Source organism: Rhea pennata, chromosome 3 (genome assembly GCF_028389875.1).
Source record: "Rhea pennata isolate bPtePen1 chromosome 3, bPtePen1.pri, whole genome shotgun sequence".
In the NCBI taxonomy this organism is placed as follows: Eukaryota; Metazoa; Chordata; class Aves; order Rheiformes; family Rheidae; genus Rhea; species Rhea pennata.
Window position 1 is genome coordinate 10,520,462 of NC_084665.1, and position 27,905 is coordinate 10,548,366.

The following is a 27,905-nucleotide window of genomic DNA, read 5'->3' on the forward strand; positions in this document are numbered from 1 at the left end:
TGTAATTGCATGCTTGTCTCACATCTTCTCCCCCACCCCCATCCCTGTTTTCCTTTTTGGGTGGTGTACTTTGTGTGTTTAGCTCATGAGTATTTAAATCCTGTACGTAAATGGGTTCTTCCCACTGGTCTCCATTTTCACCTCTCTTTGGTTTCTTTTTGGTCCCTCATCACGGGATGCCACAGACACTTTGCAGCCCACCAGCACTTGCTCTTTCTGTGTAAAAGGCCGCATGGTTTTGCTCCACGCCGTTGCACTCCATGCTCTAAGCGTTTGCACTCCCCTCCGCAATGCAAATTATTTCTTTTTCAGTCATATAGGAGTTCCTAAACAAGCTTTATGCTTCTCCCGACCTTGCTTCCTTCGTTGAGTCCGACCCACACTTCGAAGAGCTATTTTCTTGCTTTGGAAAATTATAGCTGGAAAACATCATTCTGCTCTTCAAATATGTTAAGCTGTTTCACAATCAACAGAGCACAAATCAGCCTATTTTTTTTTTACCTACATTTAGGCAGCCTCTGACGCCTGACCATTACCTTGATGGGTCGGCACAGGTCTTATCTGGGATCCAGTGGCTTTTCCTAGCCCTGAGATGAGAGATAAATCTGTGAAATTCAGCAAGGCTGGGCTTGCCCAGCAACTTCTGCCAGGGAGGCAGCACACAGCTGGGGTGGCACCAGCAGACCAGGTCCAAGCATCTGTGGCCACTAACACGTGAAGATAGCTAGTGGCAGCTACATAAATAGATTACAAGGAACCTCTTTTTGCTCTTTGGATAATTACTGTGTAACCGACTGAAATTTAGAAAATACAAATAAGGCACAGAAAACCACACTGAAAATGAAAACATTTATTTTTTTTTTCATTTGCATGTGCATTTTTTTTCACCAGTAGTTGGTGTTCACAAAAGAAAAAAAACTTTTAAGCTGGCAAAACTCTCAGTAAATTTGATGAATACTGTTTAAAATACCGAATGGTAAGAAAGTTGCAGAAAATTCTCCACTTGTACCGTTTAAAATGTGCTGAATATTAAAAAAATCCAAACAACCCAACCCGTTTTTTTTTTTTTTTTTTTTGTATTCAAAGATGGTTTTAAAAGGTCAATTTTGCGGCTAATACTCTGGTTCCACTTGTAGGTCACCATCGTCTTCCTGGGTGCAGCCTTTTTCCTGAGTTGCCAAGACTATAAATTACGAACGAGTTTTAAAGTCCCGCAGCCACCTCCGTTTCCTCCGCGAGGCTTCAGCGGGTCCGAACTGGGGCGACGGGCTGGTAGGAAAGGCGGGGAACGAAGGAACCACAGCGTCGGCAGCGGGGAGGACCTGCCGCGGGCGGGCGGGCGCTGCGGAGACCCGGGAGGGTCCCTGGGGGCACCTAGTGCCGCTGGCTCCTTCCAGTGCCAAAGAGCCGTTGAATCGCATCGAGGACTTCGAGGAGCGGGCACTGGTGCAAAGTTACAATGTGCAAATATGGTTGGGAGGAGAAAGGAGCAGGGAGTACGATATGCCTGTTTAAGGACATTTATTCGGTGTTTGAATTCCTATTCGGTTTTATCTCCCCTTTTGTAACTTTTAAATTCTTCCTCTCCCTTCAGATGTTTAACTTTTTTAGGGGCAGTACTAAAGGAGCTCTTAACTCTCGGCAAATCTTTTGTCCAGGAGGAAGCTCATTAAGGAACAGCTCATGCCAGTTTTACAAGTTCTGTTATAATTTACAGCAATAAATAACAATTAATTTAGTCACTCTGAAACTCCATAATAAGAAATAAACTAATTGTGTTTTCACAAAATTGGGTTTGTGTTTCATAGTGATATTGTAAAATGAGGTCAGTAAGAAAAAAAATTGGAAAAACATGGCTTTTGTATTATACATAATTAAAATAACTAATCGTTAATAAATTAATTAATCATTGAAATAATTATGAAACATTTCTAAAAATTTTAAAGGCAAATCTATTTAGGCCTACAATTAACATGCAAGTTCATCCAACAAATAACACAAAAATGTATCGCAGTAGTCAACTGTTGTATCAACATTCAGAAAGGTCTAGACAGCAGCACAACTTTTTCTATACGGCAAACACCTCGTAACATACTACAGGAGTCTGTCTGAAATCCGGAGAATACCCGCTTGGTAATTAGACTTCCACAGTCCGCTTTGACTTTCAAAGTGTGATATAGAAAAACGGAGACTTTGGGGTGACACGCTTGACCTTGCAGCAGCAAGGCCAGCACAGCATGAAATGAAGAACCCACCACGTCATTAGAAGACAACCCTCCAACAGAGGTACGTTTGATGTGTTCGCCCCCTCGGCTCTAGAAACGAGGAAACGAAGGAGAACCAGACGATTTATGACATTCAACAGAAGTACTGGTTTCCACTGTGCAGCTAGAACTCCCTCAGATCTAGCAGCACCACGTAACGTTTCAAAACAATACTGTCAGTGCTCGGGTCGGAAAATCATTACTGCATTAGTAACGTTAGTTCTCATTGCTCTCTATACTGCTGTAAAGGTAAGAACCCGACGGAAAATCTGCCAAACATTCTAGGTTCCTAAAAGGTTTTTCTTTTTTTTTTTTTTTCCATTTTCAAAAGGGTTAAAAAAAGTAGGAAAGCCTTTTTCCAAAACTCTTGCTAAGTTACACTTATTACTTCAACTAGCACGATGGTTACATGACAAAGTACTGCAAATTATCAAAAAGTACTGTACAGAAAATTACAAATTCATTTCAAAATACATTACACTGTTATGACTGAGATAAAAAGTGCTTTTTGCCAGAAAAGTGTTCTTCTGAAACAGAAGCGCCATATCCTTTACTTTTGCAATAAAATTCTGATGTTTCACGCTGGTAGTGCTATCGTCTATTATCTTTTGAACCATGTTGGTATTTGAATCCTTCTGCTTCGATGGCAGAGAGCTGAGCAGATGACTGCCCGTGGAAGAGTCATTCTGTGGGGCACCGCTTAACGTCACCGCGTGGCTGTGCCATCAGCGGCAAAGAGAGCTCACCGGTCTTTCACAGCTCCAGAGAGCACCTCGGGATTTTTTTTTTGTACACTGCATTATTTTCACAGAGCTGTTCTTCCTTCGCGAGCTTGCGGCTGCCCCTTCCCACAGTTTCCGAAAAGCCCTCTAGGATTCCTGCAAGGCTTCACCTGGCCTCCGTACCAGCCTCCTCCTGCAAGCTCGCCGGGGTCAGCGGTGCCTGTGCTGCCGCATGAGGGGCACGATACAGGAAGGTGGCCCTGCCAGCTTCAGAAAGGGGTGTCTCAGCAGCTCCTGCGCGGTGGCTCTCTGTGAGGGCTCCCGCACCAGCATCAAGTCCAAGAAGCCCCGGAGGACCGAGGAGACCTGCAACACGGCATTGGTGTTAGGAGCAGAGATAGCCATTTCCCTCCTGTGCTGTTCTCTGCAAACTGCTTTTCTCGGTGAGGCAAAATGCACACTGAGCCCTTACACAGCTATAAGATGGACTGATCCGAAGGGCCACGTGTCTCCCATCGGCTGTTACTGTTAAAACAACTGGGGTATCAGTGGGGCACAGACCAGCACACGAGGTACGTGTAGCTTCATGTGTGGCATGTGGAAAAAAAAGCCACAACATGCTCTATGTTACCACTGAGGGCTCAGCTCTGATGTCACCTGGAAGCACGACCGAAATGGGAGGTAACCAAACGTTTCGGCACTGAGTGTTGATGCACCAACGGATATGTTGTAAGGGGTCACTCGCTGACTTGGCCTGATCTTCAAGCAGGGTGGGAAGTGCAGGGCACAGCGGTCTCTGCCCAGCGCTCTTCTTGGTCACTGGCTAGACCAACAAGCCAGCAGCGGGCACTAAAAGGCCGTTTACGGGCAGCATAGACCTCCCTTCCTCCCAGCATGACTCCTGTGCAGCACCCACTGCTCCACGTGGTACCTAAAGGCACAATTTGTCCTTCAGGCTATGTCAGTGTTAGGCTATCAATTTACTACACTTTAATAAATTAAGACCCACAGCACATAGGGAAACTCTAACCTTGTGTATGTCCTTCACTCGGGGCGGTAAATTATCCCGGATCCTGCGCATTGCCTGGAGCGGAGGCTCGTTGAAATAGGGAGGTTCTCCGTCTATCATCTCTATTACCATGATACCAAGCGACCAGATATCCACCTGTAACATACAGTCTGTTCAGAAACACTACTGGCAATGGGCTAAATGTCTGGGGTTCCTGTAAACCTCAAAGTAGGTCATGCTATTGTATCTGGTGTTTGCATCCGTTTTAAGCCAACAGTCTGGTGAGACATCTAATGTCTTAAAAAAAAAAAAAAAAAAAAAAAAAAAAAAACAAGGGATAACAATTTTTGCTTCCGAGTTGTAAGTTCATTAAAAAAATAAGTTAGGAACAACCTGCAGATCACATTCACAGGTGGTTTAAGTGTCCATAGTCCACTGGAATCACTGCTAAATTATGCTAGTTTGATAAACTGACTAATCCCTATTGCATTTCATTTCCCTACTGCATTTCACTTCAGCCACACAGATTTCCACCCACTGAGGAGTTACCCCCATGTGAGCTCTGTAATGCTACAGAATTGTGCAGCTAGTGGCAGAGTTAAGTATAATTCAGCTGCTGCGAAATCGGTTACTCTTTCTACTGAATACTGAAGTAGTCTAAAGACTACCGGGACACCGATTGAGACCCAAAGGCAAATGCAAGCATCTAATTTACCTGAGTCCATTTGCAGCTTCATAGGTAACCACATTACATAATCCCTATGGAAAACCATTCAGCTCTGTCTAAAAAAAAACACCATCTTTTTTGGTTCTGGCCTGCTGCAAAGATAGTCCAGAATCCTACTCCTCTGATATTTATAATTCCTGTAATTTGCCAGCCCAAATATAGTCAAGGCCAGTTCACACCTATTTTGCACTTGTGCCAACTCTACTCTCCTGCTTAAATAAATAAATAAACGAATAAATATCTTTTCTTTCTCTTCTAGCAGGCAAGCTAGCAAGCTAAAGTTCTAGCTGTACTTTTAGCCACTTTATAACCCTTTCAGTGGAAGGGGATCTCAGGATTGATATTGTCCCTGAAATATCTCCTCTAATACTACATATACTGGGCCAAGCCAATGCCGGCCAGCTGCAATTGCCGAGCGCTTGCTGCGGGCCAAGTGCTTGACCTGCTCTGGGCCAGCCCGTTCCCAGCTGCGTGGTGTGAAGCTACAACTTTATAGAATCATAGAATCGTAGAATCAGTAAGGTTGGAAGGGGCCTCTGGAGATCAGTTAGTCCAACCCCCTGCTCAAGCAGGGTCACCTAGAGCTTGTTAGACAGGGTTGCGTCCAGGCAGGCCATGAATATCTCCAGAGAAGGAGACTCCACAACCTCTCTGGGCAACCTGTGCCAGGGCTCCGTCATTCCCACAGTGAAGAAATTCCCCCTCACAGTCAGGCGGAGCTTCCTGTGCTTCAACTTCTGCCCGTTGCCTCTTGTCCTGTCACATGGGACAACTGAAAAGAGTTTGTCCCCGTCCCCTTGACACCCTCCCTTCAGGTACTTGTACACATTGATCAGATCCCCCCTCAGTCTTCTCTTCCCCAGGCTGAAGAGGCCCAGCTCTCGCAGCCGTTCCTCACAGGGCAGATGCTCCAGCCCTCTCATCATCTTTGTAGCCCTCTGCTGGACTCTCTCCAGTAGCTCCATGTCTCTCTTGGACTGGGGAGACCAGAACTGGACACAGTACTGGAGATGAGGCCTCCCCAGGGCTGAGGAGAGGGGCAGGATCACCTCCCTTGACCTGCTGGCAACACTCTTCCTAATGCACCCCAGGAGACCATTGGCCTTCTTGGCCACAAGGGCACATTGCTGGCTCATGGTCAACTTGTCATCCACCAGCACTCCCAGGTCCTTCTCTGTAGAGCTGCTCTCCAGTAGGTCAGCCCCCAGCTTGTACTGGTGCCTAGGGTTATTTCTGCCTACATGCAGGACTCTGCACTTGCCCTTGCTGAACCTCAGGAGGTTCCTCTCAGCCCTGCTCTCCAGCCTATCCAGGTCTCTCTGAATGGCAGCACAGCCCTCAGGTGGTGTGTCAGCCACTCCTCCCAGCTTGGTATCATCAGCAAACTTGCTGAGGAGGCACTCTGTCCCCTCATCCAGGTCACTGATGAAGAAGCTGAACAGGATGGGAGCCAGTCCTGAGCCCTGGGGGATGCCACTAGCCACAGGCATCCAACTGGACTCCACACCACTGATGACGACCCTCTGAGCTCTGCCTTTTAGCCAGTTCTCAATCTACCTCACTATCTGCTCGTCCAACCCACACTTCCTGAGCTTATCTAGGAGGATGTTATGGGAGACAGTGTCAGAAGCCTTGCTGAAGTCAAGGTACACAACGTCCACTGCTCTCCCCTCATCTGCCCAGCCAGTCATTCCATCAGAGAAGGCTATCAGATTGGTTAAGCAGGATTTACCCTTGGTGAATCCATGCTGGTTACTCCTGATCACCTTCTTTTCCTCCATATGCCTGGAGATGACCTCCAGAAGGAGCTGTTCCATCACCTTTCCAGGGATGGAGGTGAGGCTGACCAGCCTATAGTTGTCTGGGTCCTCCTTCTTGACCCCTTTGGAAGACTGGAGTGACACTGGCTTTCTTCCAGTCCTCAGGCACCTCTCCAGTTCTCCAGGACCTTTCAAAGATGATGGAGAGCGGCCTGGCAACAACATCCACCAGCTCCCTCATTCCTCCCCAGGCCTTGCTGCACAGCTCATTTCCCTCGCTGTAGAGTGCAGAGCTGCTCTCCACAGCTGCTACTATAGGTAACACAAAGTTATGGCTCCTGTTACCTCCAAGAACAGCAAATGAAGACTAGCAACCACGTCTTGGGCTGGGGAGCAGTGAGTCATGGCCAGCACAGAGGGAGCAAGAGGGGATTGCTCCTCCATAAGCCTGTGGTGCAGAAGTGCTGTGACTCAGAGCTCAGTAACGGCTGAGCTACTGCACTCCAGAGCCCGTGGTCCCCACAGACTAGCCCCTTCTCAGCTCATCTGAAGGTCTCCAATAAACCACATGAATTGGCACTGCTTAAAAATAGTTCCCAGAGATATGTGGGATTTTTTTTTTTTTTACCATTGCTCAGTTAATGAGTTCATTGACTGCAGTTTGGGATGAATTACTGCCTCCTTTAACCAATGTCCTTGTGGTGTGTAACTTGACAAAGCTATGCACCATTGCTCCCAGTGACAGACACTTCCAGCTTCAGTAGAAACCTGCTGAAGTTGTTAAATATTTCTACATAAAAATCCATCTGGGAAAATAAATATTATACATTATCTCTGAGAATGCCTCACTTAAAATATGCACTGATGAGCCAAGACTTGAAGGCTTTAAAACCACCAGTTCCATAACCAGTTCCACATTTCTTGCAACCGTCCCCCACCCCCCCCATGCACATCTTTTAGGGGGAAAAGACAGATCTTCTGTAAGCTGCCTACACTGGGTACACACTGGGTACCCCCAGGAAGAGTGCTGAGTTGTCAGCCCCTAGCTGCAGGGCACACAGAGAGCGGTCGCAGCTAACCCACCACTGCGCGCACTCAGAACACACGCACGTTTTCTTTCCAAAGACTGAACTATAAAAATTCAAGGAAAATAAAATAAAAGACTTTCAGACATTCTGAGTGGAGAGTGTGCAGTTGCTAGCTAAGGGAAAGATCACAGCAGGCACGCTCGTCTTCCCACGCTATTTCATTACCGCAACCCTGGCTTCAGAAAATCCTGTGAAGAGATTTCTCTCTTGGCTGAGAAACAAAAAAAACCCCAACCAAACAAAAAGGAATGAGATGAGTGCTACACAGTGTGTGTGTGGGGGGTATCTAGCCCATATGACTTGCTCTTACATTTGGGACACCTAGGGAGGTGGTTTTTCCCTAAAGAATACTTTGCAGGGCACCTTCTAGAGGAAGGTGGTCTTGGCCAAAGGTAGACTTAGTTGGATATAAGTGGTGAAGATCTCTACCTGGAGGGCTGCACAAGTACTCGGCACTCTCCACTGGAGAGGCTGGCATGACCTCCCCCCTCCACAGCCACATTTTAGCCTGCAGGTGGACTGGCCCTTGCCCTGCCACTGCATGCTGCATCTGGGGGCAGATGTGAGCTGATGCTCTTGCAAGCAAACGTCTGGCTCCCTGGTGGGACCTGGCGATGCATCACGCGTGTACGTAGGTGTACACGCCTGTATCTGCAAAGCAGGCTTGTAGACTCCATCTGAAGGTCATCAAAGGGTGTTCAATAATGTGAAAACAATACCAATTTCCTTCAATATAATACTCTAAGCTAACATATAAGGCAGCTACACTGGCTAGTGCTCAGAACAGAACAGGTATTTAACCACACTTTGTGGAGAAGTGCTTTTAAAGAAGGCATGATATAATACTCCATGGCAAACATAATTTGCTGCTATTTAGCATGTATATGCCGACGGATTTCACTGTACATTTCTCACAGGGACAGATGCATTCAATTAAGGCATGTTGCATTTTCTCAAGAAGAGAGAAAAGCCACCTTGGTTTCCAGTGGGCATTGTTATACTTACTTCAGTGCCATAAGGCAGGCGAGATATCACCTCTGGTGCCATCCAGTAAGGTGTTCCAACCAGCGATTTCCTCTTGGGGACTTCCTTAGAAACTTGGGCACAGAATCCAAAGTCTGACAATTTTATCTAAGGAAAAAAAAAGCAAGAAAAAAAAAGGAGCCTTCTTGAATATCAAAGCAAATATTCCTGAGGATGACTTGCCTCCAAGAGAAATGTGTCTCCAAGAGACATTCATGGATGTCAACAGCAGCAGGGATGGACAGGGACTGAACTGCAAAGTTTGCCTGGGACAGGATAGCAGCAAGTCAATTTTGGAAGTGTGGCTAGAGTAGGTGGCACAGCCTGCAGAACATGTGGCTACTGAAAGTGAAGCTTTGTTAGGAAAAGAAGTAGGAGAGAGTGGCAGTGGTGCTCATGATTAAATTAGCCTGCTGTATCTTACTGTCTCTCTGCCAAGAAAAGGTGCAGAGGTGATAAATGACTTACAGTATTTTAAAAATGTAACTGAGAAGAAAAGTAAAAAGCTCCAAAAAGTAATGCATCATTACATACACACAAAAGCTATGTTTGTAGTGTGCATATGTATGTATGCATGCATACATGTATCCTGATATTCAAAACCACATTGCAAGTGAAATATATCGTTCCTATTATGGCTATTGTACCTTGGACACTGAAGCTTAAGAGGGTTGACCTTAGCTTAGCCAGGCCTAGGTCACCATTGCACTGGGTGGTGTATAGTAATACGGGTTATCTTAATGTGGAATAGCCTCCAGAAAAACCCTGGTGATTCCTTTGAGGCCTCTAAATAAATACATGAAAACCCCTGCTCCTTTAAGAAGCAAGATTAATCATTTTATATTCCTAAAAGGTAAAAAAAAAAAAAAAAAAAAAAAAAAAGATGAACATATCAAGTCTAAATCAGATTGTGTATTTAGCCTTTGGGGGTACAAAGAAAACCCACGCAACTCCATGACAAGTTAAGTGGGAAGTTCCACACACTGCTGCATTGTGCAGACCAGTACTTTATTATCAGCACTGATTTGTTTTCTTTCAGATTCAATACAGATATTACTTTTTTTTTAAAACTGAGGGTATTATTTTTAACAGAATTACAAAATAATTGTTGGTATTTCTAAAACAAAGCCAATAATAGCCAAGTTCTCCATGCTAAATGTATTTTTCAGTTTACAGGATGAAGAGTAGATGAAATAATGTGTATTTTGGAAGCAGAGTCCAATCTTCTTTTGTAGGAGCAAGAACTTTTGCATATCTATTGCTCATTCAAGTACATAAAAGAAGACGATTTTCTAAAAAAAGATAATTGCACAACACAGCCATGAAGAAATCTGCAATGCAGATAATAAGTACTGGAGTAATGAGTATAATGAGGCACTGTATGCAGATCCTGAAAGCAGATCAGATGCTATTTCAGCAACATGGACTGAAATGCAACTGAGAAACTCTTCCATACCTGGAATTTTCTTCCCTAGACAGAATTAACAGGAGTGCCCTGCGCCTGCTGCAGGATGAATAGCCCTCTCACTTGGTGAAGCAAGAATTAGATTATAAAGGACAGTTTTGATTAGGGAATCACACCAGGCCTGGAAAGGGGCTGTCCCTGAAGCCAGGGGAGTCTGTCTTTGCCTCCAGGTGGGACCAAGATTTTACCTTCTGAATCTGATGATCTGGATTTGTTTCCAGAGGTACTGGGTAGTCTTGGGCTAAGTCCAACTTACTTACAAGTTTTTCTTTAGTTTGATGTGGTAACTCCAGTAGAGAAATCCTTAAAACCCTGATTACAGGTCCCGTGAATATGTTAGTTTTCACTAAAATTACCCTAATGGGCCGTAAGCTGAAATCCAAACTACAGCCAACAGCCTAACTTAAGCAGAAATTAAGTTCTTATATTTAAATGTGATCTGCTTCCCTCTGCCTTAAACTTCAGTTTCCCCAAGTTTTAGGCACCTTACATTTTAGTGGTGCGTACGCCCAGAAGTGTCACAGCCCAGACCCATCTTCCTCCTTGTAGCAATTCTGGGGGGACGTGGATTCAGTTCAGCCCACAACGAGCGGTGTGGCCGCTGCTTTGCTGCCCTGCAGACGGGCGTTTACGAGGTTCGAGGGTTGAGGGCAGGCCCTCGTGTAAGTGTCTGAGAGGCGCCCGTGAGCCATGAAGAAGATGACTGAACTACCACGTCTTGAAGTGTCAATACTGCAATTTGAGTAATGGGGAGCAGTCAGGTGAGATACTGTGAAAAATCAGGTAATATCAACAGTCTCATACGCCTGTGTATGATAAAAGGCACAATTACAGCAGGGCGAGTTTTTCAGTAGTAATTTATAATATTGCTTATTAGTACAGACTGAAGTTAGTCTCCTAATCAGCTTAGGAGAACAGAGCAAACAGAGTATAAAAGGTTACATAACTAAATATAGTAAAAAGACAGTATTTCTGAGAGGCGTTAGGGTAGGCGTAGTATAGCACGAAAGACGGTCTCCCGTTACATAAGCATCATCCCCGTGGGACAGTTTCCACTGCCACTGCACCCTGCCTGCTCGGGTCCCCATCAACCGTCTGCCAGGCCGTGCCTCCCTTTTTCTGACTTAGCTCTAACAAGCTATTCACAAAACTTGCCACTGAATACGTGGTTTCACTAGTTGGGCTCAACAGCCCGGTGGGGGCTCTACCGTAGAGCCTAATCTGGAGCTGAACCACTGCATACGCAGTCCTAAGTAATTAATTTCTTAATATAATCAATAAAAACCCCAACAGACTAGGCTACTGTTCACGAGACCTGTTTATGCATTTTGTACTACAAAGTCATTGGATTAGAAACAGGAAGAATCGAGGGATGAAAACTGCTAGTCTCCCTCCCCCGTGGGGAGCTTAAACGCTGAGCTGCACTTTCCCTTCTGGGCAGCTTCCTCCCGTTTTAGCTCTACGACTTCTGCATTCCTGGCGTGGCTTCAACTGGAGGGGCCTCCTCAGCGAAACGAAGCCGCCCTGCCTCTGCCGGTGAGGAGCGCGGACCCCACGTGCCCCACCGCTGCGGAGCCCGGGCTTGCTCAGGAGGAGGCTCCTGCACTTTGGAGGAGGAGGCGCATCTTGGGGCCAGGTCAGTCTAGAGGCTGTTCCGCTGCTGGGGCTGGGACCAAGAGGCTAGCTCTTATGCACTGCACTTCCCAGCGTGGAGCAGAATAGCTGCTCATTTACTCAGCTTCTTCTGTTTTTTTTTTTTGTTGTTGTTGTTGGTTTTTTCAGGTAGTGTCACTGTGAACAGCTACATGACAAGCAGAACCACCTTAACTCATTGCACACTTCTCAGTATGTGTTATCCCTGGCAAGCGCGGGCTACTTCGTGCTACCATTTACTATTTTAAGAAAATCACTGCTCCAAGATGGCATCGCATCTCCTGGGTTTCTTCAAGGAAGGGTGTCGAGGGGTGGCAGTCACAGGAGACACCGACTGCCTGCCCGTGAGGAGCTCGCAACGCTCTCCGTGGGCTTAATGAAGCTGTTCCCATGACAGACTCCTTGCTTAGAATTAACACATTTCCATCGCGCCCCGGTGAGAGACCAAAGTGCAAACACTGAACACTCACCCTCCCGTCGCTTGTGAGAAGGATGGAGTCACTTTTGATGTCGCGGTGAATAACCCCTTGATTGTGCAGGTAGGACAGTGCTCTCAGGACAGATAAACAGACAGTAGCTATCTGCTCTTCACTCATCCTAAAACCACAAGGTGTGAAAACAAGCTGAACGTTAATGAAGAAACAAGGAAAGGGAAGTAGACTCTGAAAACATGAGAGCTGGAGTAAAGAGACATAACTCTCCCATTCCAGGCAGTTGTTACAATAGTTGTAGTAACTGGGACCCTGCAAGCAAACCATAAAGCCCAGCAGTATAGTGACAGTAAATTAACTAATACTTCAAAAACCTTTAGCTTTGTCTCAGATTTATTTTAGTTGCTACCTGCCCCAATAGCTGTGGTGCTCAGCTCTGGCACTCCTGAGCTTGGAAAAAGTAGAGTTTTTGGCCAGCAGTGGTCCAAACTGGAAAACAGCAGCTCCTGTGTGGGAAGCTGTGGATCTGGCCAAGCTCTCTCCCTTCCCTCTTCCAGGTCCTGATTTTATGAGCCACAAGTGTCCTACAACACACTGAGAAGCTTGCCTAGAGAAACAGGGCTTTTTGCCTGTTCTTCTCTGAAAAGCAACCATATACTGTGCTGCTCAACAGAGCCTTTTCCCGGGCAGTGTCTCCTCAGCAGGGCCGGGCTGTGCAAATGAAACGGGCTCTTATTACTGCTGTTAGCCCCAGGCCACGGATGGTGGCAACGGGGCTGCTCCAGACCCCTTCCATGTGCTGGCGCGTGCACCTGTCCTCTCTGCCAGCTTCTGACACACGGCCTGGGGAGCACGCACAGCCCGGAGACCACTATGGAGCAACCCTCCAGGCCTACTTCCATAGAAAAAGGGAAGATTATGTGTGAGGAAGAACTTGGAAACAAGGTCTGGATAAGTTACCCTATAGCACTAAACATGGGTAGCATATTACACGATGCAGTGTGTTAAAGGGAGTCTGTTTCCTTCGGGGAAATAACAGCAATGCCGTCTTCACAATAACTTGTGGAGAAGGATCAATCACTACTGAGATGGAATCATGCGTGGAATAAATAAGAGAAATAATACTTTCACTCTGGAGGCAAACTGTCATGCCCTGGATGTAACTCTTTGGGGTACTTCTTTTGCTTGTATGTATATTGTAAAAATAATAAGTGTATTTCAGAAGAAAAATATATGAATTATCTAGTCATTGTGCACGTACGCATATGCGAAACCCTGGCACGGCAGCCCAGTCTGCTGGGCATCCCGTAGCCACCAGGCAATAACGAGGGAAGCAACGAGCCGTTTCCTCTGTGCGTTACCACTCACCTTGCGCCAGACTCAAGCCAGCGCTGTTCCCAGGAGCGGCCAGCCAACATCATCTCTACTACACTAGCAGAAAAATACTCAAGGAAATTTCTACTTTAACTTTGTGATGCAGTTGGAAGTATTTCAGCATAATCTTTGAGGGAAGGTCATAAGTTGTAAAAAAGCCCAGAAGATTAAGGAATGACTCATGTGAGTAAAAAACGATGACAGCTCTTACGAAGTGGTACCCTGGGACCATCTGTTTGCCCTTAAGCTCCCATCAGAAATATTTGAGATAGTGATTTTAATGTTTTGGGGAGTCAACAAACAACTTGCAGCACTGTGATTTATTTGAGCATGTCAGCAATGGAGACATTTAAAAATAAAATACACAATTTAAAATTCTTCTTTTGGTCGGAGCTAAGAATATCATTAAACTACGAGAGAAGATAAATTTTGGTGTCTCATTTACTATTTGTTGATTTTCTTCTAAATATCCTTCCACTAGATTAGCGTGTAAACTATTTTTTATTTAATTCAAGGGGAAGAAATTAAATAAATAGTAATTCTTTCCTATCTCATTTTGTTCTGGTTATCAGAAAAAGGAAGAGCAGATGTAAAGTGCGTTGTAAAATCTGTCTCCACTCAAGAGAAATTGGCAGTGAGGTTTAGTACACTACAGCTTTTGCATTGGCTAATCACCTTGTTGAAAGTCACGACATTAATTGAAATACGGGAATGACCTCTACTCTAAACACAAATACGCTGATATAAAAATACTCATCCCATTCTGTCTTAGGCCTGGGTCACAGTTAACATTTTTCACAGCATGCTTACATGGATTATGAGTGTGGAAAGAAGTCACCCCTACAACTGACACAGGACAGCAAAAGGGCTGTGTTCCCTGTATAGCGATCTCTACAGTATTCCTGCTGCTGTCTCAACAACCACTTAGCATCACTAACTGCAAGGAGAGGGTTTGCCTTTCCCGGAGTCAGTGGAAGTTGTGCTGAGGACATCCCGGAGCATTGAAAAATGGGAAGATGGGCCTGGAACAAGAAACACAGGAGAAGGAGAAACTGGCTGGAATTCCAGCTAAGGGGGTATCTGCATTTTTGTTCATTCGAGTTGTGAATGCTTCTCCCTCTCTTCTACTACAACAAGAGCTAAGATTTCAGTACCTCCCTGGGAATGAATCCCATAAAGCACTGTTACGCTCCACAGTTCCTGTGTGAGAAACACAAAATCCTAAACTCAGATCTTCGCAGATAAAACTTGTCATTTGCCCTGATGGTGCAATCAGAGAAAAATAAACTTACTGGCTATTTAGCATGGCTGGGTATTTTCAGATACCGAAACCTGCTTCTGCTACAAAAAGAACGAAAGACCAAACCCACAGCAAAGTTCCAAGAACTTTTTGCATGTTTCTCAGCAGAACGACTTCCTTACTGGACTTTACTGGCTTGGCTTTTACTGACTTTAGCTGTCTCACGCTTAACCTGAAGCGATGGAGAGGCGGGCTCCTCCGACCTCAGCTGCCTTTTCTTTCTTCCTGCAGTCCCCACATGGCATGGTGCAGACACAGACACAAGGGAAAGCCACCCTCGTGCCGCAGCTACGCCATGGGATTTCTCCCGCCCACCCGATACAAGGCATTGACAAGGTGCTCCCCCAACCTACCTTGTGTGAGTCACTATGTCTGTCAAAGCACCGCCCTCCAGGAACTCCATCACAACCCACAACTCATCGCCAACCAGGTAACTGTTGTACATGTCGACCACATTTTCGTGATGGTAATCTCTCATGATTACAACCTGCAGGAAAGGAAAAAGACTGTATGTGAATTACTACAAGCATTATCTGACGCATCTTTTGACCTTCTTTTTCACTGTACTTTTCTCTTTGTACTTAGTAAATGTCCTGCTATGAACCACATTCCTGCTGTTGCACCAACATATAAACAAACCAACACATCTACATAAAAATGACACTCATCACAAATACAATCAGAAAGAGGAAGAATCTTCAGTTCCTAAATTGTAAGTGGTAGACAGATATATTTTTTTCTGAAGACAGGGATAGGACTATTCATTTCATTGCTTTTTTTGCCAGCTGCTTTCAGTACAACAGAGTTTTTTTTAACTCCATCAATCAGTCAACCCATCAAAGTCTTGTCCATCATGTAGCAATGTGGTGTCATGCACTTTGCACGGAATTTTAACAAAAAGTTGATAATAAAGGAATATTAATAAGGTGACTTGGTTAATGGACTCTGAGCCCCTGTGCCACCGACCACATCATAGGCAGTAAAATGAGAAGGAAATCAGGATTTGGGCATGGGTATCCCTCGAGGGTTAATGAGAAAATTGTCTATATGCATTACAGTATGAGTGACTGGAAAGGACCAAGCTTTGCTCACGGATCATTACAGGATCGTGTATCCTGTACAAATCATGTCTATAGGCTGAGGGTTGACCTGCTGAAAAGCAGCTCTGCAGAGAAGGAGCTGTGAGTGCTGGCGGACAAGAAGTTAACCATAAGCCACCAATGTGCCCTTGTGGCCAAGAAGGCCAACGGTTTCCTTGGGTGCATTAGGAAGAGTGTTGCCAGCAGGTCGAGGGAGGTGATCCTCCCCTTCTACTCTACCATGGAGAAGCCACCTCTGCAGTACTCCGTCCAGTTCTGGGCTCCCCAGTACAAGAGCAACATGAAGCTACTGGAGAGAGTCCAGCGTAGGGCTACAAAGATGATCAGAGGGCTGGAGCAGCTCCCCTATGAGGAAAAGCTGTGAGAGCTGGCCCTGTTCAGCCTGGAGAACAGAAGACTGACAGGGCATCTTATCAATGCCTACAAATACCTTAAGAGAGGGTGTCAAGAGGATGGGGCCAGACTTGTTTCAGTGTAGCCCAGCAACAGGACAAGAGGCAACGGACACAAACTGAAACACAGGAAATTCCATCTGAATATGAGGAAAAAGTTCTTTACTGTGAGAGTGACAGAGCACTGGAGCACGTTGCCCAGGGAGGCTGTGGAGTCTCCTTCTCTGGAGATATTCCAAACCCACCTGGACGTGATCCTGTCTAACGTGCTCTAGGTGACCCTGCTTGAGCAAGGGGACTAGATGATCTCCAGGGGCCCCTTCCAACCTCAACCATTCTGTGATTCTGTGATTCTGTGATCCTGTACAAGGAGCTGCTCTTCAGCGTCTGTGTGGTCCAAGAACAGACAGCTACAACTGACAATTTGAAAAATAAACCCCTAAGGCTTGGTCTGAATCCGAAGGTTAACACTTGAGCTGCTCTTCAAAATTCCTCAGTGATTTTGCCGACTCTCTGGAGAAGCTTGTGCTCACTGGCTGGCACAGAGTTTTGTAATTACATGTAAATAATTCTGATACCAAGCAAGAAAGGCAATATTCCAAACTGATCTACTTCTGCATTTTTTATTGTCCATTTATAATTACAACTGCTCTACAGATATAGCTTTTCTCACTCCTTACAATAATTTGCCTGGAAATGGCATAATTTCTTCACTTCAATCTGAATGATTGTTGGGGAGGAAAGAATGATCACTACATAGGGTAGACAAAGTTATGCTTTTTAAAATGCTAAGTACTTACTAGTCTCAGGGTTAATGCTGGAATAATTAATACCTCAAGATCTGGATTATGGGTGAATCTGCTACACAAGTGCCCAAACAGTCCTGCACATCTGCACCTAGTACGAGCCTGGTTCTAAAACTCTTTCAATTTGGGTTGAGTCACGCAACGACTAATCTAGGTGTCTACAGCCCTTAATTAGGGAAGACCTGTGCACACACATAATCCCCCAAAGTCCGCAAGAATTTCTATACATGTGAAATTTGCTGGATTTGTTTATCTGTGTGAAAAATTGCATTTCTGAAGTACTTATCATTTTGTTTTCTAGCAGTTGGTATTACAGAAGTTTTTAAACAAAAGCCTGAAGGAGAGTTGACAGTGTGGGATGAAGGTTCTTCCAGAGGTGCAATCATAAAAAACTCTCTGTCCTGAAGTAAATCTAAGACATAAACTGACAAAATCCAAGTAGAACAAATTTACTGAAATGACTGGTTTCATTTAAACACTACACTACAGACATCGGGCCAAACGTAAACATGCTTTCACACGAGTGCTACATGCATGACAAATATAGTGGGATAACCAGAATGTCTCAATTTAAATAATGATATTGACATAATAAGGACATTAGTTGTTCCTAATGAAGTGGAAGCAAGATAGTCAGTGGGATGCTGTAATACCAGTGCGCAAATGATAGACCAAACAAGCTGGGCAGGCCAAGGAATACTGCTGTGTGCTTGAGAACATGTGGAGCCCAGGAGATAAACCAGCTGACACATCCTCCAACGGTACACGAATCCCTGTGAACCGAAACACCACATCTAAAAGAGAAAGTACAGAATTGGGACTATGCTAACATCAGCCCAGCGGAGACAGTGACAACGAGTGCACCACACTGCAGAATGTCACAGAAGCGATAGGGATAGAAAACACGACAGCAATGTGGGCAATGGAGGAACCTCAGCAATACCGCAAAGAAATTTTTAGATGACATGACCGACTGGAGCGTGTCAGAGAAGCAGCTCTTTACTTGGTCCTGAACAGCATGTAGGGCCTGCTTCAAGACGTTACCTTTCAAGCAATGCTCTGCTACCACAATGCAATTAAACGCAGTGTTACAGCAGAGGGAAAATAAAGCCAGAGTACCCAGAACAGTCACAGCTTTCAGGAAGAAAAACTTTATGAAAATGAGGAAGCTCCTTAAAAAGCATTATATAGCAAATAAATACAATCTATCCTAATAATCTTAGATATGCCAGAAGAAGATTGGCATAGTTGACAGTAGAGTAAATGACTACACTGGAAATAAGAAAGCTGCCCAGCAAAACATAGCTTTGTCCGAATGAGGAAGAAGAAAGCAATATGAAATCTGGACATAAATATAAAAACTTGTCAGACAGGCCAAAATGATTCTGAAGAGCAACTTGCTCCAAGCATAAAAGCTAACAATAAAAAAACTAGAAATAGACCTGAGGCTGGAAGCCTGCCAGATAATCTGGAAGGCCAGCAAACCATGAGTTCATGAAAGGAGCACTTAAGGATAAGGCCACTGCAGAGAACACAGGTGGTGTCTGGAGCCTGTGTCCATGGTGGGGCTTTTGGAGACCCCCACGCGAGGACTGTGCTTGATAGTGTGCCTGTCACAGGATCTGTCTCAAACTGCTTTCAGCAGCAAAGAAGGATTTTTGAAGGAATCGGTACAATGAACAGCAACAAATTCTGCGGATTGCATGGCACTCACTTAAAGTCTTAAAGGATGTCAAATATGAAACTACAAAACTGTTAACAGTGTGTCTGAGCTGTTTCTTAAAACTTGGTATCCAAGGCATGGAAAGTGCTGAATGTCATCCTAACTTTCAAAGGGGCTTCCACAGGGACCTAAATAACTGCACAGCAATCTAACGTCTGTACTAGGCAAGCTAGGAGAAATGATAACTACTAGCATGTGCCTATTTTAATTAGTAACAGAGACATGTTACAACAGGAAAGAGTTTAGGAAAATCATGCTTTATAAAACTGTTACAGCTCTTCTAAGGAGTGAGACAGAGTAATCCAACTAAAAGCTAGTCTACTTGAAGAAGGTCCCAGAACAAAAGCTCTTAAGGATTTTTTTTTTCAAAATTAATATTTTTATTAAAAATGTTAAGATTTAAAAAGTTTTAAAGAAACCAGACTGCCATATACTGGGGGACTCTGCTCTTGTAGTTAAAACACAGGAAACAAATGATAAGATTAAATAGTTATCACAGGAGGTGTTCCTGGGGACCTGCAATATTTTTGGTGTTGATCAGTATATTCATAAATGATCTAAAAGCAAAGCGGAGAATCCAGAATACTAACTTATTTAGAGGAGTAGAAAGGAAAACTGACTCTTCAAGTTGCAGAAGGAACTCACAACACCAAAGAACTGTGTGATAAAATGGCAAATTAAATTCAATGTCTTAAACTTAGAGCAAAGCACATGAAGAAAACAATCTTAATTTTACCTATACAGTAGTGGACTCTGAAATGCTATTATCACTTGGTAAAAGAGATCTTGGAATTATAATAGATAGCTCCATGAAAAAGGGACTGTCAGCTCAGTGCTCAGAAGCCACTGAGGAAGCAAACAGACTGCTAATGGTTAGGAGTGGAAGGGAAGAGAACAAAAACCCTACATATATATCCCAGACAACAGTCTGGTGCACTTGTTTCTTGAGCTTAGTTTGGATTCTCCACCTCAGAAGGATATATTAATATCAGAAAAGGTTCAGAAAAAAGCCAATAAGCAGCTATGTCTACATTTCCAAATATTGCAGACCAGAAGGAGATCTGTAGAGTAAAACAACTGTTTTTAAGCATCTGTGTGCATGATGTACATTTTTCAGGGGGTTTTATTTTGGCCTTTCTCTAGTCTGGTTTCTGGACTGAGTATGTGTCAGCAGCTGGAGCGCATGCCAGGTGAACTCCTGGCACGGCCGTGTTGGTTTACATTCGTCCTGAAGGAACCAGTTTCTGTGCTCCAAGGTTGCTCCAAGTATAAAACAAAGTGGAGTAAGTGGAGATGATCAAAAGATTCATTTTGAAAGTGCAAACTGGGTCCTTAATAAGATGCTAATATAGATCTACCCAAGGATGACCAGGTGTATGGAATGACTTCTGCCTGAGAAACCAATGAACAGACCAGATCACAAGTTGCAACAGCGGCAGGTTGTAGCTTGGGAGCTTCAGACCGGAATTTAGGAAAGCAAATCTTCACTAGGAGGGCTGTACAGCACATGGAGCAGATACCTGGAGAGGCTGTGGATCCCATCCGTGGAGGTTTTCAAGATTCACCTAGCCAAGGCCATGGCTGACCTGACCTAGAATTGGTGACAGTCTTGCTTTGAGAGAGAGGCTGGACTAGAGGACCTCACAGGCACCGTCCAACCAGTATTTCTGTGAATCTCCGATTCTTTAGTATGGAAATAAAACATTTGAGGAGTACTATGACAGGTATGTAACACAATAAGCATCCTGGAGAAGATAAATACGTGATGATAAACAAAATGATTAGGTGATAGGCTCAAAGTACAAATTATATTGTACTCTGTAAAAATGCAAATTGTCAAGTTAGTGGAAGAAAAATCCATCAAGAGCTATTAAACAAAGACATAACACTGGGCTAAATATGCCCCTTAGCCACGTATAGCTGGAAGGTGGGAAAGGTGAAAATCACAACAGTGATTTCCCTGCCTGCCTTTTGCTCTTCCCTAAGTATCTAGCACTAGTCAGTATTTGGGACAGTTTACTGGTCAGGTTGGTCTTTATTTAGGACAGAATACTAGATTGCTCTGTCAGACTAGTCTCCTGTTCTTCTAGTATTTAGGAGATGACAGAAACAAACTAATTCTAAGCCTCAAGACTTTTTCCCAGTATTTCTGGCTAAACACATAATTGCACACACTCTTAATCGTTTAAGATTTTACTCAAGTGGAGACAAGATTTAAATCCACCTCTCTCCACAGGGTACTTCATTCTTCCTGAATACAAAACTCGGGAACAAGGGGAGCTGCCTGAACATAAGGGCTGCGGCGTCTCAATTACATAGGACACAAAGTTGTGTCAACATAGCATTCCATAAAGGAACATAATATTCCATAAAGAACTGATGAGGATAAAAACTTTGTTAGTGAATAGCATGAACAAAACTGGCCCGCAGGTCACCTCTCAGGGCATTTCAGTGTACTCCCTCAGTCCCAGCACAAGGCCAGGTTAGCAGCTGACATGATCAGCCAAACCCACATGATTCTGATCCTCAGTCTGACCCAGATGATGTGAATTTCTCCGTAGGCACGGCTATAGGGCATGGTGTACTGGAGGGATAGCTTACTGACCTTGCACTGCTTGGGATGCAGAGACCCTGGAGTTCCCTTAAACACAGCCTTGAGGCTGCATTCAGACTTCCCAGGCTGACTTCATCTCTGCGCTACATAGCTGGAATACTGAGTTCCTCCACAACACACTTTCCAGACTTGCTTACCAAACCCCTTCACCCCTTCGCACAAGAGAAACAAAGCATTTACATTTGAAAACAAGTAATTTAATTTCTAATACAAGAGGGAGTGAACACCACAAAAGTACCCTGAAAGGAACCATAAAGGGATGATTTATTTCTACTCGTCCCTGGTCTCCTGAAAGTCTGTTATTTGTCCTGCCTTATAGCCTATATGGATCAGCTGATAGATTTCTTAGATGCTTGCTATGAACTTTAACAGAGTTAAACAGAGTTATAGATTTAAAGCCAGGAGGACAATTTGAATCTACAATATTTCTACACTACAGATGTACTTAAAACTCATCATCTCTTTTAGAAAGATGTTCACTCAGGTTGCCATTTTGTTCATGTTTCATGTTCAATCTATCACCTGTAAAATTGATTGCACTATCCAAAATAACTTACCTCATTAAAGAGCAATTCCCTTCTCTGCTGTTTCCTGAGATCCATTTTCTTCACTGCGACTTGCTTTCCTGTGTGTTTCTCAGTGGCGATGCAGACAATCCCTGTGGAGCCTTCTCCTATCTTGATAAAGTTGTCCAAGTATTCCCTGGGGTCCCCCGGGCTGACAACAAGCTGCAGAGCAGCTCTGAACTGTTCGTGGGACACCCGGGATGGCTGTTGGTCTGAGGAGGAACCCCAGCTCGGTGGAGGATAAGCACTTGATGTGATACTTGGAGAGCTTGGGTAGGAAGCCGTGGAAATATAGGGAGAGCTTGGCTGGAGAGATGGCTGGTGATAGAGAGACGCTTTGTGATAGACTAAAGGATACTGATAGCTACTGCTTGAATAGCTAACTTTGCTTTGACTTTGAGGTAGCTTTACCGGGCCCCTAGGGTAGGTGTCCGATCCGGAGAGTGGTGGGCTAACTACCATTTGCGCTCGATCATAATCCACCTGCAAAGCAAAATTAGGCAAGTTAACACACTGGTTGAGCTCAAAAGAGTGATAGTTACTAGCATATGAAAAATGTGAGTTATCCATCACGCCAGACATCAGTCCTTCAGCACTACAGTACAAACGGCCCTCACAGAGATTGCTCATTTTTCTGTTTCCCTTATCAGTCTCCTAACCTTCCTTTTGTGCCATTTGCTTAAAGTCAAATGGTTTCTACCTGTCCAGCCAACCCTCACCATTTCATTTTCGGTACCCTTGGAGATCCTCAGTTGGGTGCCAACACAACATACTTCTTCAAAGTACTCATTCTTTACAAAGTGATATTGTTACCCTGTATCTGAAAATATCACTAGAGCACTAGATTGTAGTATTTCCCATCGGAAGGAGCTATTTAACTTGATCGCCTTTCCACTTTTGCAAGTGCCACAAAGGCACAGCGATGGGAAGTGCCACACGAAGAGAAGCTTGTAAAGAGTGCAAAATCAGGATGCTGGAGGAGACCAGCAGGTATTACCAAGGGTAGGCCAGGAATATACTGTGTCCTGCAAGGTGACTACTGTGTTCACAACCACCAGGCAGACCTGACGTAGCTGCCAAACACCACTATCTGGCTGCTGCTGTTTTGCACTATTGCAACTGCACTGCCTAGGCATCACCAGCAGCCTTGCAGCAGGCAGTGGGGGTAAAGAGCTGATGCAGAAGCTGCTTGTAGTGCACAAGAAGCTGCATCAGCTGAAGACATCTCCGGCAGCATGGCACACAGTCCTCCCAGATCCTGAAGCAGAGACAGAGGTAAGCCTTCCTCAGCCTGACATCGCAGACAGACACATTTGCACGAGGTAGATCCCAACCTCATCCAAGACGGCCTGATCCCTCTCATTAGCTTTCAGCCTCAAAACTCATTCCCCGGCACAGACGCATCTGGGACTTACCTGCCCTTCCTACTGCCTGCAGGATGGTACTGCCACAGAATCACAGAATGGTTGAGGTGGGAAGGGACCTCTGGAGATCACCTAGTCTAAATCCCTTGCTCAAGCAGGGTCACCTAGAGTGTGTTGCCCAGGACCATGTCCAGATGGCCTCTGAATATCTCCAAGGATGGAGACTGTACAACCTCTCTGGGCAAGCTGTTCCAGTGTTCTCTTACCTTCTCAGTAAAGCAAATTTTTCTTATGTTCAGACCAAACATTCCTGTGTTTCAGTTTGTGCCCACTGCCTCTCGTTCTGTCACTGGGCACCACTGAAAATAGGCTGGCCCCATCCTCTTTACACCCTCCTTTCAGATACTTACACACATTGACAAGATCCCCTCTCAGTCTTCTCTATGATAAGCTCTCTCAACCTTTCCTCACACGAGAGATACTCCAGCCCTCTCATCATCTCAGTAGCACTCTGCTAGATATGGTCCAGTAGTTCCCTGTCTCTCCTGTACTGGGGAGCCCTGAAGAAGAAGGGACAGAGCAGTCCAGGTGTGGCCTCACCAGGGCTGAGTAGAGGGGCAGGATCACCTCCCTCAACCTACTGGCAATGCTCTTCCTAATGCACCCCAGGAGACCATTGGCTGCCTTTGCCGCAAAGGCACATTGCTGGCTCACGGTCAACTTGCTGTCCACCAGGACCCCAGGTCCTTCTCTGCAGAGCTGCTTTCCAGCAGATCAGCCCTCAGCCTGTCCTGGTGTGGGCCTGTACTGGCCAACACCATAATGTGCTTTATGGAGTACTGCACAACAGATGCAGCCCTCATTTCTGTCCTCCTCCCTTTTTTTCCTTCCTAGCCTTATACAGCTTAAAATGACAACAGCACATTGACTAACACGCTCAGCCTCCTCAGGGGTCCTCCCCGCCTCTACAACCCAGAGCAATACCAGCATAATCCTTACCAACTGCATTACTACCGCAATACGGGCAGAGTACTGCAAGGGATGAAGCAAACACCAGCACAGCCGCAACGGAAACTCAAGCTAGAGTTTTACCTGTGAAGGAGTACAACACTGAGAGTTATGATTAGGTGAGCATGTAACCTATTTGAAATGAGAGCTGGGTTTTGGAGTTTTTACAGGGACTTCCTTCAAGCAAAGCACAATGAGGAGACTAATTCAATTTACCATTTCTTAAATCATTTTCCAGAGTGACAAACTACTTAACTGCAGTGTCACAAAACCACTAATTTTCATCTGAAATCAGAGACAATTGCAGAGGAAATTACCTCCATGGGAGGCTTTTTTCATTTACAGGTTCCTTTCTTCTTTTTATTCTCTTAAGCTTTTCTAAACTTCTTACAGTGAAAGCAAATGAATATGTTGCATTTTCAAACAAGATACTTGCTCAATAGTTTGTCTCTATCCAAACTTAAAATAAAAAGGTAAAAGGCAAAAAATCTCACCTTCCCCCTATAATTCAAAAATTTTCCAAAAAAGAACATCTCCACATTTATGATATAACATATGTAGCTCCTGACAGTGTGTGGAATATCCCGGGGGGTGAGGGGCGGGGGGGGGGGCATGATGGGGGATGGTTAGACACAGGCTCATGATGTAGCACAATTACAAATAATTATGGCAATGAATTCATTTAATCAATCAATATTTCACTGGCGGTGCACGGGGTGGACAGAGCACAGAACTCCGCGCAGCTCGCAGTTGCTACTATTGCTGCTGGCTGTCGGCCAGGAGTCCCTGATCCATGTTAGTTAAATGCACATTAATCTGAATTTGGCAGTGTAATCAAGGACCCAACTGAACTGTGAAATTGAATTCTGCAGTGGAACATCATTTGACCGTTTTATGCTAAGACTGCAAAAAAAAAAAAAAAAAAATCTGCCGCAGCATCAATTTATCACTGTAGCCTGCCGCACAGTGAGGAGGAGTTTCTAGCTGAAGTCTAGTCGGTGGCGGGGAGAAAAGCCTCCAAGTGCAATATTATATCAGTGGTTTCCAGCATCACATGTGAGCTGGACGTGCCCAAATTTTCACTTGAGATGAAGTGTGAAAGGCAGGAGGAAATGCCCCTGCGGAAGGGCTGCTTACAGATTCCTCTCCGAAATGTGAAACTGGATCCTGCTCCAATGCGGGACTTGCAAAGTGACAGCTATCCTCAGCCATATGGTGCAAGCATCCAAAACACAACAGTATTGCATAGCAACCTCCGCAGACATTATTTTTGTATGAGCAAAAGACACAAACAATTACAGTCGTAATTTCAACTTAATCCTTTAAGCAGAGGTACCTATAAAATAAAAAGGGGTCAGAGACATGAATTTCATAAAGGACAGTACATTTGCCAAACTAATTAACACAGAAAAGTGCTCAGATAGTTCAGGGGAGAGAGAGAAACTCAATTTAGTTCTGTCCTATATATCTGTTTACATAGATCCACATACAACAGTATTTTTTACATTGAGAGGGGGAAATCTAGTCTGGAAGTTTTGGCTAAATAAATCCACATTAATTAATTGTTTGAGACTGGGTTTCACCCATGCCTAAAGTATCTGAGCATCTTCTATGCTTAATATGTTGGCAAAAGCAAATTTCACTGTAAAATTTTAGAATGAAAATTCAGGGGCTCAAAATACACTGAATTCTCCCCTCTCCCCGGGTCCTTGCCAAGAATTTCTAAAAGCTTTTTATAGTTAGCATTTTATAACTGATTTGCAGTAAAACTTAAAACCATTCACCTCTCAAATACCAAGAAATATTACAGAAATACAGGAGATAAAATGATTGAATCAGCTTAACCTCTCCTCCTAAGTTGCATTCTACCACAGTTCCTCACATCACTGCAAAATCAAATGTACATTACTCCACAAATAATTCTATTATAGTATGCAATTAACTACTGAAAGGAAATTCTTCAAATACTACAAAGGAAAGAAAAACAACCCTGCTCTCATTCAAGATCAGGTCACCAGAGCAGATTAAGCTCTGACATGAAATCCATCACAGCACTGCAGTGCCAATGAAACACACTTCTGCTGCGCCGTGGGCTGCTTCACTGACTCACAGCATTACTCAAATCCATACACGGCCACTTCAGCAGCCAGGTCTTTTGTTGTTAAAAGGTGGATATAACACAGCATCCAAACTCACTTCAGTTTCTGCTCTGATGGCAGCGAGGTCCATTTTGTATTACATTAGGTGGAAACATCTGCTTATCTGCAAGGGATATCTTATCCAATAATGCAGTTTGCTTGAGCAAATCTTTTATCCATGTGAGGTGTCACCAGATGAGCTGCAGCCGCCAAGAGCGCTAGCGCCAGCAAGACAAACTGCTTAAGAAGTGGTAGCTGCAGCCCTTTGAGAGCTGATAGCACCAGGAGCACAGATCCCTGCAGGAGAGCAGCAAATCCCTCGCGCGGCAGGGTCACCTTTCAATAAACATAAAGGAGGTTTCAATGTGTTGAGTTCTCAATTTGCAGAGGTAACTCACCAGTCAAGAGAAACTGGAGATATTTAGTGCTTGCAAGGGATGCTTTCCTAGCACGAAAGATGTGGGTAGATGAACTTCCTACCAGATGAGAAGTGGGCTGTCAGGGAGGAGGTGGAAGGGACTTCTGCAGTGTACTGGGAAAAAATCTGTGTCCATGGTGCATGTTAAACCCACTGACATATGGACATGTAGAAGAGATGGCCTGTAAACCACACATAGATTGCAAAAGAAAAGGCTATTTTCTCAGGCTTTGCCAGAAGGAATCTCTGAAAAGCTCCCAGATCCATGCACACTGATACTGGACAGCATTCATGGACAGCTTTTGGTATGTGGAAGAGAAAAGAGCAAAAAAAGAAAGATATTCTTATAGCAAGGGCTTGGCTCTGCCTCTGCCAGCCTGGAAACATCCACCTGGTACGGAGTATCTGCAAATTGCATAGGACTCTGTTTAAGCCAGGAAAGCAAGGAGGTGTGAGGAACAGTCAGGTTAGATGGAGACTCTTGTTGATATGAGGGTAGCAAAAGAGAGAGCAGAAATCACGGCCTCCTGGGAGGTGGCACAGCAAAGACTCACAGAGATACACTACTGAAAAACGACAGGGTGTCACGTGAAAGGAGCTTTAAAGTCACACGACCAAATGCAAAAGGTTAAGAGCACTGCCTGTGACGAGGAGGAGGATAAAAGAAAAATACGCAGTACAGAACGTGCAGCAGTAGACAAAAACCGTAATACAATATGCAGACCCAGAACATGGTGGCACGGGTTTGACACAGGCAGAAAGGCAGCAGGTTAAGTCAAAGAAGTGTGACAGTATCGATGAGATTCCTTTGAGCAAAACGGAATACGATCTCTGTGTCCAAAGGGTACCACAGCAGGCTCTGTCTGGACGCAGGCGCGTGCTGTAACGCTGCGCACGTGTTAAAGGAACAGAAGATCAGGTGAATAAAACGGGGGGCGAACCGAGAGGGAACCAGATCTG

General features: G+C 44.6%; 1 protein-coding gene across 4 annotated transcripts in view; it reads right to left on the reverse strand.

Annotated features, from left to right (window-relative positions):
- Positions 1-837: 837 nt before the first annotated feature.
- The window catches only part of PAK5 (p21 (RAC1) activated kinase 5), a 136,118-nt gene continuing 109,050 nt past the window's right edge, over positions 838-27,905 (reverse strand). For all 4 annotated transcript variants that reach the window (XM_062571543.1, XM_062571542.1, XM_062571540.1 and 1 more), the window contains exons 4-9: positions 22,009-22,500; positions 15,170-15,303; positions 12,182-12,308; positions 8,576-8,701; positions 4,017-4,151; positions 838-3,352 (exon numbers count right to left, since the gene is read on the reverse strand). In XM_062571543.1, coding sequence (XP_062427527.1) covers positions 3,197-3,352; positions 4,017-4,151; positions 8,576-8,701; positions 12,182-12,308; positions 15,170-15,303; positions 22,009-22,500 — 1,170 coding nt within the window. In that variant the 3' untranslated portion in view covers positions 838-3,196. The remainder of the gene's footprint in view (positions 3,353-4,016; positions 4,152-8,575; positions 8,702-12,181; positions 12,309-15,169; positions 15,304-22,008; positions 22,501-27,905) is intronic.